The sequence below is a fragment of the Bos taurus genome, chromosome X (assembly GCF_002263795.3).
Source record: "Bos taurus isolate L1 Dominette 01449 registration number 42190680 breed Hereford chromosome X, ARS-UCD2.0, whole genome shotgun sequence".
Taxonomy (NCBI): Eukaryota; Metazoa; Chordata; class Mammalia; order Artiodactyla; family Bovidae; genus Bos; species Bos taurus.
The window spans coordinates 132,730,672-132,742,114 of NC_037357.1; the positions used below are offsets into that span (position 1 = coordinate 132,730,672).

The 11,443-nt window shown below is 49.1% G+C and overlaps 1 protein-coding gene across 4 annotated transcripts in view; it reads right to left on the bottom strand.

Annotated features, from left to right (window-relative positions):
* WWC3 (WWC family member 3) overlaps positions 1 to 11,110 on the bottom strand; it is a 110,130-nt gene extending 99,020 nt beyond the window's left edge. For all 4 annotated transcript variants that reach the window (XM_005228503.3, XM_059883909.1, XM_005228501.4 and 1 more), the window contains exon 1: positions 10,490 to 11,110. In XM_005228503.3, the coding sequence (XP_005228560.4) occupies positions 10,490 to 10,782 (293 nt within the window). In that variant the 5' untranslated portion in view covers positions 10,783 to 11,110. The remainder of the gene's footprint in view (positions 1 to 10,489) is intronic.
* Positions 11,111 to 11,443: the final 333 nt, after the last annotated feature.

An 11,443-nucleotide genomic window follows, 5' to 3' on the forward strand; every position in this document is an offset into this window, starting at 1 on the left:
CAAGGAACTTCAGGGACTTGTGTGGGGGCATGGTGAAGGCACAGGAGTGTACTTGGACCCTCGAGATTCTCTGACTTCAAGGCTGACCGTCTTCCCCCCATTCACTGCCCCTGCCACCGACCCTGGCAGCAGGCTGGTAACCACTGCGTTGTTGGCCTATTATTTTCTATAGGTCCTTCTTGTTTCCCCAGCTGTATTTGCATTACCTTGAGGAAAAGGGCTAGGATATATTAATTATGTGTTATCTTCCATCATCAGGGGTTTCCCTGGTGGCTCAGATGGTAAAGAATCTGCCTGCAATGCAAGAGACCCCAAGTCAATGCCTGGGTAGGGAAGATCCCCTTGATAAGGGAATGGCAACCCACTCCAGTATTCTTGCCTGGAGAACTCTACGGACAGGGCGGGATACCTTCCATGGAGTCACAAAGAGTCGAACACGACTGAGCAGCTAACACTTTTCATCCTCCATCTCACAGGGCACATCTAGATTATTAAAAATCCTACCACATGCTCGTTTCTGGCTACTTGTGCCTAATTTTAAAAAGAAATGTGAAATATTTTAGACTCTCTCTTTCTCAAAGTAACAAACTAAAACCTAAATTAAGATGTTCTTTTCTTTGACCCTCGGTTGATTTTTCTTAAAGGGTGACAGCAGCTCCTGTGGGCAAAGTTCACCTGGCAGCCCTCAGGATCACAGGACGGTGTGTCCTCTGCATTAAGAGCAAAAGCACAAAACCAGGTCCCTACAATGTGGAGGAACCTCACTAATATTAGGTGAGGTGAGAAAAGCCTGACATAAGAAGCCATGTGTACAGAATTAAATAGAGAGGATTTCACCTGTATGAAAAGCCCAGACAGGTAAATCCGGAGACAGGAAGTAGACTGGTGGCTTGGTGGTTGCCAGGGCTGGGCAAGGAGGGATGGGGAGCCACTGCTTCATGGCCACAAGGTTTCCTTCTGGGCTGATGGAAATGTTCTGGAACTGCATAGAGTGGGTGGCTATACAACACTGATGATGTACCAAGTGCTACTGAGTAGTTTATTTTTAAATGAGTTATTTTGTTTTGTGAATGCTACCTCAATAAAAACAAGTTTTTTTAGAGCATGGTCGTAGACCTCTACAATCTGACGGTGGAAAGAGCATCTAGACATAGTGTTAAATGAAAACAGCAAGTCACAGAAAAATAATTTTTTTTGACAGCAATATTGCATTTATGTAAAGTTGTGAAACAAAGATCTGGGCCTCTGCACATACACTTAGGCACAGGTGGAGAAAAAGCCACACACAGCAAGCTATTATCATGCTGCTCTACCAGGGAGGGGGGCAGCTGGGGAGTTTCTCATGTTCTGCATATTTCCACATTGTGTCATTCCAATAAGGCAGGAAGGAATGCTTCAGTGGGTCCCCCATGTCATAGAAAAACACCCCAAGGTCCCTGAGGGCCTGCACATTTTATTAAAGGGCAGGCATGCACACCTGTGTATCAGAGCACAGCGCCCGAAGAGCCTTGGGGTGTGGCGGGTGGGGGGGCTGGTCTGCAGGAGAGAAGTGCGCACAGCTGCTTGCAAAGAAAAACTCCATCAGGCAGCTCTTTGGTCACTAGGATGTCAAGCAATTAATTTTTACCAAGCTTTTCCCTCCTTTGGCATTGAAGTTGGTCCATCCCATGAAGTGCGTTAAGTTTCATAAATGAGTACCACAGGCCTCAGAAGGGCCTACGTCAGGCCAGCACCACCCCCTCCCACCACCACCCTTTACAATCTTTCCTTTCCTCTTTGAAGAGGGGCATTTCTGGACAGGGCAGTGGAGGGGAGGGGGCGAGGATGGCTGGCTGCAGCCAGACCATCTCTGGGCTGCTCTCTGAATGCCAGGCTTCCCCCACCCCTTGGAGACTGGAGCCCTGGTGAATTGGCTGGAGTGACACAGCCTGGTCCCTGACACAACAGGCAAGGTCCTGCAGTCGTGCAAGCAATGAGGCACAGGATGAGGGCACCTTCTCTTCTTTCTGAATGAGACAGATGACCATCTTTGCCCAACTGGCAAAGAAAAATTCATAAATGCACCCAGTCCCCTAATTCTGTTAACCATCAGCACCTCCTATGCCTCACTTCTCTACTAGCCCTGGGGCTACACTGTGACTCCTGGCTGTACATTGTAATCTCCAGGAGAGCTTAAAACTCAGGGCTACCTGGCCCTGGTGCGGAGGTGCCAGCATTCCTGAAGCTCCCAGCCAGCTTGAGACTGTGCACATCTCCAGCGGCGAAGCCTGCTCCCCATTCCCAAGGAGCCAAAACAAGCAGAAGACCAATGAGAACAGACAACAGCTGATCACAGCCAGTCTGAGAGCTCTTTTTTTTTTTTTTTTCCCCACCGAGTACACAAGGTCATGTTTATATTTTGACACTGTAAACAGAGGAATGGTCATTTTTCTGTGAGTAAAACAGCTAGGAGCTGACATTCGTCGAATTAAAGATACAGTTACTTCCTAGATCCTGCAAGGACACCTGGACAGGTGGGTTGCTCCAAGGCAGCAGCCCCACCAGGGAACAGTATTTGGCAAGGAAAGAGAATGGAGCACTGATCCAGGCTGCGATGTGGACAGATCTCGAAAACATGATGCCGAGTGAGATAAGCCAGACGCAGGAGTCCGCAGACTGCATGACTCCACGTACACGAAATGTCTAGAACAGACAAATCTGGAGACACAGAGAACAGACTCGTGTTGCCAAGAGATGGGGAGATAGGGAATGACTATTAATGGGTACAGGCTTTCTCTCTGAGGCGATGAAACTACTCTGGAATCACACAGCAGTGGTGGTCACACAACCTTGTAAATGTATGAACAACCACTAAATGGTGCACTTTAAAATGGTATGTTCTATGGTAGGTGAGGGCTTCCCTGGTGCCTCAAATGGTAAAGAATCCACCTGCAATGCAGGAGACATGGGTTCCATCCCTGGGTCGGTAAGATCCCCTGGAGAAGGGCATGGCAACCCACTCCAGTATTCTGGCCTGGAGAATCCCATGACAGAGGAGCCTGACGGGTTACAGTCCATGGGGTCACAAAGAGATGGACACAACTGAGCATCTTCATTAGGCCACCTGGCTCCCTGGCAGACACTTGGTCATGTCTGAAGTCACTTTTGGTTTTGCCGTGACTTGGAGAGGTGCGCTACTGGCAGGCATTCAGCAGAGAGACCAGAAATGCTGCAACCTGTCCAGGTGTCCTGTTAACTATACTCCACTATGCAGGACAGTCCAACAATAACGGACTACCCACCCCTAAACATTCACAGACACAGCTTGGAGGAGACTCTTGAGTCCCTTGGACAGCAAGGAGATCAAACCAGTCAATCTTAAAGGAAATCAGTCCCAACTATTCTTTGGAAGGACTGATGCTGAAGCTGAAGCTCCAATCCTTTGGCCATATGATGTGAAGAACCGACTTGTTGGAAAAGACCCTGAGGCTGGGAAAGACTGAAGACGAGAGGAGAAGGGGACGACAGAGGGTGAGATGGTTGGACGGCATCACTGACTCAATGGACGTGAGTTTGAGCAACCTCTGGGAGTTAGTGATGGACAGGGAAGCCTGAATTGGACACAACTCGGTGACTGAACTGAAACATTTACAGTGCCAGGGCTCCAAAACCCCAGTCTAAAGTAATACCTGCTCAGTTTGGACACCCTTTAGGGCCCTGTCTATCAGCAGTACAGCACGCTGAATGACCCCACTTGTTTCTCTACATAACCAAATCACTGAACATAACACCATCATCAACAATGGTGGCAAAAATAGTGATGGTTGATAGTGGGGTTAATAGGAGGCCTCCACCCCAGCCCCTGCTGAGTCCCAACTACTCCTAAGGTGTCAGCAAAAAAGGTTCCTTTGACATCCCCCACCTCCTGGTTTCCCCTGCCTTAATTCAAGTGTTGGCTAAGTCCTGTACACTGCTTGTCTCGTCACAATTTCTCTGACATAATCCTCAATTTTTCTAATCCAAGAGCCCTGACTATCTCTAGCTCAGGTCCATCAGCCTCTGTGAAAACCTCTGACAATTTCTGACTGCCCTCTTCTCTCAGAAGTGCACCCTGTCCATCGCTTATACGTGGCTAGCTCATCAAGCAGGACTTGGTGCCTCACATGACTGAAACTCCAGGCCCCATTCACAAGGAACAGGACTCCTAGGGGTGTTGTGAGGAGCCTGGGAGAAAAACGGATGTAAAATGCCTGGCCCAGCAGCCCCTGAGCACCCAGGACACCTCAGCCCATGCGGCTCTTATCAAACAACACCAGGCTGACCAGACCCTTCCATTCTCTCTGGGAAAACAACACACAGGGTGCAGGAGTTTCCTACTGCTGCTGTGAGGAACTGCCACAAAGCAGGTGGTTTAACACAACACATGTTTACCGTCTCACAGTTTTGGAGGTCAGAAGTCAAAAATCAGTTTCATTCGGCCAATAGCAAGGTGTTGGCAGGGCCGCATTCCATCTGGAAGCACGAAGGAAATATACACCTCCTGGCTCTTCCGGATTTGAGAGGCCGCCTACATTCCTTGGCTCCTGGCCACACAGCTCCAACATCTGCTTCTGCTGTCACATCTCCTTCTCTGACTTTGAGTGTTCTGCTTCCCTCTGGTCAGGACTCTTCTGCTTACCCTAAGCCCAGCCAGATAATCCAGGATGATCACCTCATTTCAGGATTCTTAACTTAATCCCACCTACCAAGGCCATTTCTGTGCGAAGGTAACATTAATCAATTTAGGAGACTAGGCCATGGACATCTCTGGAGCGCCATTCTTCTATCTGGGTGGGAGGGGTAGGGAGGAGGTCTGTTAAATATCAAACAACAATGAATATAAGATAAAAGTAACCAGGGGAATCGAACATAGCACAGGGGGCACACGGTTACCGAGCCAAGGGAGGGGAAGGTATAGACAGTAGATTTCGGTTCAAGTCTGGAGTCAGACAGACGCGTTCTTTGTTGGCTCTGGGAAGCAAGGTTACTAAGGCAAGCCCCTGGGCTTCAGTTCCATCATCGTCCCACTGACAGCTCACGCAGCCTTTGTCGGCTTTCAGTGCCCTGGAGTGTGTGGCCCACAAGCAGCACCCCTCGTATGTCCTAAGACCCAAGGGACCCCAACGGGAAGAAAGCAGGAGGCAGGAAGAACACAGTGAGGCCTCAGGGTAAATAGAACATGAGCACATGTGAGCCCCACGGGAGGCAGGCACCTGTCTGCTGGTGCTCGCCACTGGTGCTTCCTGGACCCGGAAGGGTGCCTGAGATGGGGAGGCTGTGAAACAGTTACTGAATGAATGGACGGATGAGCCAATAAACGAATGAAGAGAGGCAGGATGCCTCAAATTGAATAGGGACAGGGCAGTGGGGTGGCGTCTGTGACAGAGCATTGGATCATGGTCAGAAGATTCAGCTCAAGTCCCAGTTCCTCCCACAGTGGGTGGGACGTACCCCTTGGCTATGGCCCTCACATGCAAGATGAGGAGAGGAAAGAGGCCATCCTGGCTCTTTGAAGCCCAAAGCTGGAGGATTCAAGCTCCACGTGGTCTTGCCTGGGCCTGACCTGCCTAACACAAAGACTCTGGGTCAGTCAAGCTAACCAGTTCCCATCCTTATTTCAAACACCTAGCAGTTCCTTGTCCGCAGCATTCTTCTCATCCCCAGTGCTAAGGAAGCATGAGATACACTCAACCTAGGAGACAATGGACAAGGATAAAGAACTCCCAGGCTCTAGTGAGCCACCTCCTTTTCTCAGAAGCCACCACCTTCTGCTGAGGGTGTCTGGCAACCACCACTGTCTACATTTTCTGGGTCTCCCATCTCCCACACAAACCTGGTCTCCATCCACTATCCTAGCACACAGGAGGCCAAGAACCTATAAATATTACTTCATTTGACTGGATTTAAATGAGAATAACTGAACTCAGGAAATTTTAGCTCTGCTTTTATTCCATCAGATTACTTTTACTGAATTTACTGGAAAGGCAGCCAAATAGCAAAAGGACCTGGGCAAGAAGAGCTCACTGGGCTCAAGTGTTAAAGTGACCTTTAACACGTCACTTGACCCACGGGTTTCTACAGTAGAACCTACGGGAGAAGGGGAAACACAATTTCCACTTCCAAAATCAGAGCGACAGGGAAGAAAAGGAAACTTAGAGATTTCCAAACATCCGGGAGCTATTTTTAGAAATGAATGACTTTTCCACTCACTTTTCTTAAAGAAAAAAAAGAAAGATATTAGACCAAGAACAAATCAAGAAATGGTTGTTGATAATCTAAATGGAAGAAGATTCTTACAGAAGTCCCTCTTTATGGATTTAAAAGCAAGACACTCCTCTATGTATATACAAATACACACACACACACAAACACACCTATAATCTTAAAGAATCAAAAGTGGAAAAATCATTATTTATCACAAAGTTGATAATAATCCCAAAATAGACCCTGTGGGATAAATATACTAAGTTGAGTTGAGTGCATGCTCAGTCGTGTCCGACTCTTTGCAACCTCATGAACTGTAGCCTGCAAGGCTCCTCTGTCCATGGGATTTCCCAGACAAGAATACTGGAATGGGTTGTCATTTCCTTCTCCAAGGGATCTTCCCGACACAGGGATCGAACACATACCTCCTGTGTCTCCTGGATTGCAGGCAGATTCTTTACTGCTGAGCCATCAGGGAAGCCCAAAATACAGTAAACCTCCTATTAATTAACACTGAATACAGGTTCTAAGAAGACAGCAATGGTGTCATCTGGCCCTGTTATGTGGGGCTCCAACCTGGCAAAATTCGAGAACCATGGATTGTTTTCTCTTTAAAGCAATAGCCTGTTCAAAGGACTTTTGATATATCACAGGATTTCTCCATGTGGCGCAGGTCAAACCCCAGCTAGTGAACAAATGGATACCTAAAAGCTTTTGTCATAATATAATCTGGGCCTGCCACCATCATCCTGATCGTTTATACTCTGCTTTGATCTCAAATGTGCTATGTCCACCACTCTTAAAAGTGCCTGAGGTTGGCATTTCCAGTAATGTACAGTCCCAACTGAGCTATGGAAAACAGAACAGTAAGTTTCAACCGCTCAGTCCATCTAAAGGTTAATAACAATACAACGTCAAAAGAAGCAGACATATATACAACCATCAAAGGCACTGAATTTTTCTAAGAGAGGCAAAAAAGTTCTTCCCATATTTTCCATCTAAATGGTAAATACCTTTTTATAAAGTGGCCACTGACCTCCAAGTTAATATATGTGGAATACATATGTGCCACTAATGTAAACCACACACAACTCACCCACAGAAAATACCAGTCACAGAAACAGTGAATTAACTTTATTGACTGGTTGATTTGATTTTTTTGGCTTCACCGTGCAGCATGTGGAATTTTAGTTCCCTGACCAGGAATTGAACCCGTGTCCCTGCACTGGGAACAAGGAGTCTTAATCACTGGACTGCCAGGGAAGTTCCAACTGTTTATTTTTAAACAAAGTTTTGGGGTATGACTCCCAGAAAACTATGAAAATTATATGCACAGTACTGATCTGCAGAGATAGTGAATTTAAACCTGCAGTGTGTTCATAATCCAACTAAAAAATTTCTGTTTTGATGTATATTACCATATGTGAAATAGATCACCAGTCCAGGCTCGATGCATGAGACAGGGTGCTCAGGGCCGGTACACTGGGATGACCCTGAGGGATAGGATGGGGAGGGAGGTGGGAGGGGGTTCAGGATGGGGGACACATGTACACCCATGGCTGATTCATGTGAATGTATGGCGAAAACCACTACAATATTGTAAAGTAATTAGCCTCCAATTAAAATAAATTAATTAATTTTTTAAAAATTAAAGAATTCTGTTTTGAAAATACTGAGATTTTTTTACACATCTGTAACCACATCTGTAAAGATATTTCCCTAGGTTTGCAACCTCTTTGTTGTAACGTGAAAAAGAAAGTACAGCTACAATAATTCACCAACATGCCCTGAGCTGGCAATACAAATGCTGTTAGACACAACACTGAATGGAATTACTGTACAACTCTAGAAGAGTTTGTTCACAACCCTTGGCCCTCGGTTACCTTGCTTACAGCAGCATATTTTATGCTATTACAGTTTTCATAAATTATATATGAAATGCTTTCAGTCAGCAAGAATCTTCACCTACCAACTACATTCATCTATTTCTCCATAATTTCATTGTCTTTAAGAACCTATTTATTTGCCTCTTCTGACAGTTTTCCATTTGGAAGCTGTTTGGGTAAAGTCTTCATTTCTTGAATACCGTTTTCGGGTCGTGTGAATCAAACTCGACTCAAAAAGGGTTTTAAGTGTCAGATACACAAGGAGAAAATGCTGTGCTCCAACACACAATTTTTTCCATATCATAAAAATCAATCACAACCTTAAAGGATAACCAGTCACTAATAAAAATCGGCAGGACTCTGTTTTGAAAGAAGAAGGAGAATGACTATTACAGCATTTACACCCTTTCGTAGACTCCACTTAAATGTTTGTGGCTTGCTGAACATTCCATACATATTTCGGGCAAGGTATTATGGGAGCTGAAGTGCAAGCTGTCCCCTACTGAATTTTCACTCACTATAAAAACAATGTCTCATAAAACTGTACACATGTTTTTACTTTACAAAAAAATGCAAAACATCCACTTTTGTTCACTCCATCGACGCTCTGAGCATTAGAAACTGGACTTTTTAAAAATTTGTAGCATGAGTGATGTCTGAAAAGGATGAAAATGTCATTCGGTAACACAGCTTTCTGGAAAGAGGAACGCAGGCAATGTGTATGAAATACACAGAAAGGAAGTTTCTACCAGCTGTCTTCTGTGGGTCAGCTCACCTATGTCTTGAATTGTGCCAATAAAATTAAAATTTTTGCATTTATACTTTTCCTCATGAATCTACACTCCAATGTGACCACAACTGTTTTATATTATCTTCATAAAATGGGTCTTCACCTTTTCTAAGCAAAACAGTACTTTTAATTGGTTCATTTTCCAGTTGTTTGGATTTTTAACAGACATAGAACATAGAAGGGCACCACATTCAAAGCAGTTCTACCAACTCCAGAACCTTCCAAGGCTTGATCAGACAGCTGTGGCTCTAGGCTTTAGTTAAAATTATAATATGATCTCACCTGATTTTCAAAATAACGAAGCACCTTTTTAAGCCAATAAACTGTGCTATAATTTCTCTGAGTTTGAGTCCAGAAGTTGGCCAGGTTCAAAGAGAATGTTAGGGAACCACGAGCCTTTTGCCTTTCTTTGTCTTCCCCTATTTGAACCTAGAGAAATCTTCAAACAATAATTCAGCAGCTTTCCTCCTGAAAAGTTTATTTTCAAAGGCCAGTGCCATGTAGCGCTGCCTTTCCTGTGCAGGTAGGAGGATGTAAGAGCCCATCACCACGCTGGGCCTTTTCAAGTCTTAAAATCATTTGGGAAGCTTGCAGTATTTCCTTTCTGGTACTCAGGCCCAACCTGGAGAGAAGTTGCTCCAGAGAGGACAAGATATCAGATAATCACTGGAATCCCTGGGTTTCAAGAGAATCCCGAAATGCTTCTCCCCAAAAGCAGCTGAACCACTGAAACCAACAGGCAATGGAACAAAATGTTACCGAAAAAGTCATTACGTGAAACTCAGTGGCAATCTAGCACTGCTTTCGGAAGCATCCGTTTTTCACTCCGGGGGATTCATTCACATGAATAATGAGACAACTGAAGGCTCTCCTCAGATCTTGCACAGAAAGGAAACCTAAAATTCAACTCTTGTTTTCCCTTTATCCCAGAAGCATATGGGTCTAATCATAGTCCATTCTGGCCGCAGTACACAAGGCTTTTTCAACTAGAATTTGAAGTCACTTTCTAAGGCGCTGAAGAGTAACCACCCCAGTTTGATGGTTACTCCAAAGACTCTGAAGTGTCCCATCTGGCACAGTCCTCGCTGAAAACTAGGCTGAAGCCGCCAGACAAGGAACCCACACCACGAGGCTGGGACGCACGGTTGTGCTACAAGATGACAGCTCATCTGGCCACCGCGGGGCTGAGGGGCGCCTGTGGGCCCACAGTCGGGGGCGGTGGGCCGCAGAGGCCCGGCAGGGATGGGCGAGACTGCGGCGGAAAAAGGAAGATGGCCATCCATCAGCCCCTGGAGAGGAAATTACAGGCGCCCAGCTCCCAGGCATCGGTCAGCGGGTGACGTGAGGGAACCAAGTCAGAGTGTTCGTCCCGCGGTGGAAGCCGGGGCTCCGCACACCAGGGGCTCGAGGCCGGGAGAGGGGGAGCCTCGATCTTCGGCCAGGGTCCCGAGGGTGGGGGCGCCCGGATCCTCTCTGGGCCCGGAGGACGGACGATCTTCGCCCAGACCCCGGAGGCCCCCCGGGTCCTCAATCCTCTCCCTGGGCCCAAGGTATGGGGCGCCCTAACCCTAGCCCACGCTCCCCCCCTTACCGGTCGCGGGGGTCGATCCACGACGTCTGGCGCGTGTTGTGGTCGATGTAGAAGACTCGGCCATCGTAGTCGCGCGCCTCCTCCCAGCCGGCAGGCAGCGGCAGCTCGGCGCTCTCCCGGGCCCGAAGCGGTGGCGGCGCGGAGGGCGCCGAGGGCGCGGGGGGCACGGGGACCGCGGCGGGGGGCGCGGCCGGCGGCGGCTCCCGCGGGGGCTGCGCCGGTTGCGGTGGCTCCCGCGGGGCCTCGCGGGGCTGTCCCCGCCGCCGCCGCCGGCCGCCGCTCAGCCACGGCATGACGGCGCGGGCCCCGCCGCCGCCCGGCCGCCCCACGCGCGCCGCCTCGTCCGCCAGCACTAAGGCCCGGCGCTCGGGGCGCGGGGGCGGCCGCGGGGACCCGCCCGCCGCGCCCGGTGCATCCTCCGCCCGGCGCCCGCGCACCGGTGCCCGCCTGCCTCCTGCCGCCTGCCGCCCACCCGGCCCTGCGCGCCGCCGCCTGCAGTGCCTGGATCACTCGGGTGGCCGCCGCGCGTGGAGTCACAGCCCTAGAGCTGCCGCAGCCGCTGTCGGCAGCCCCTCAGTTCCCGCGGCTCGCCCGGCCATCTTCGTTTCACAGCACCGTCTTAGGGGCGGGGCTACACAGGCCCCGCCCTGTCGGTGGGCCCGGCCCTCCCTCCACCCCTTCGTCCTAGGCGGCTCCTCCCCTGCTTGCTGCAAGCCCTTCGATCTCCCTTGGCTGCTCCGCCTCCAATCTCCCTTGGGGGCTCCTTGGCTCTCGGCCCTTCTGGCCCCGACCCCCTCACCCCCGCCCGCTGCTTCTACTCCTCCTCCCCCGCCGGCTGTTCCAACCCTCCCAACGCTCGCCCCCTGCTCCTCGGTCTTCCCCTCCTGCTCCGCGCGCTCCTCCCTCTTCTCTCCTCCACCACCTCCTTGGGCCTCGCCGGGAAACCGCACGGGG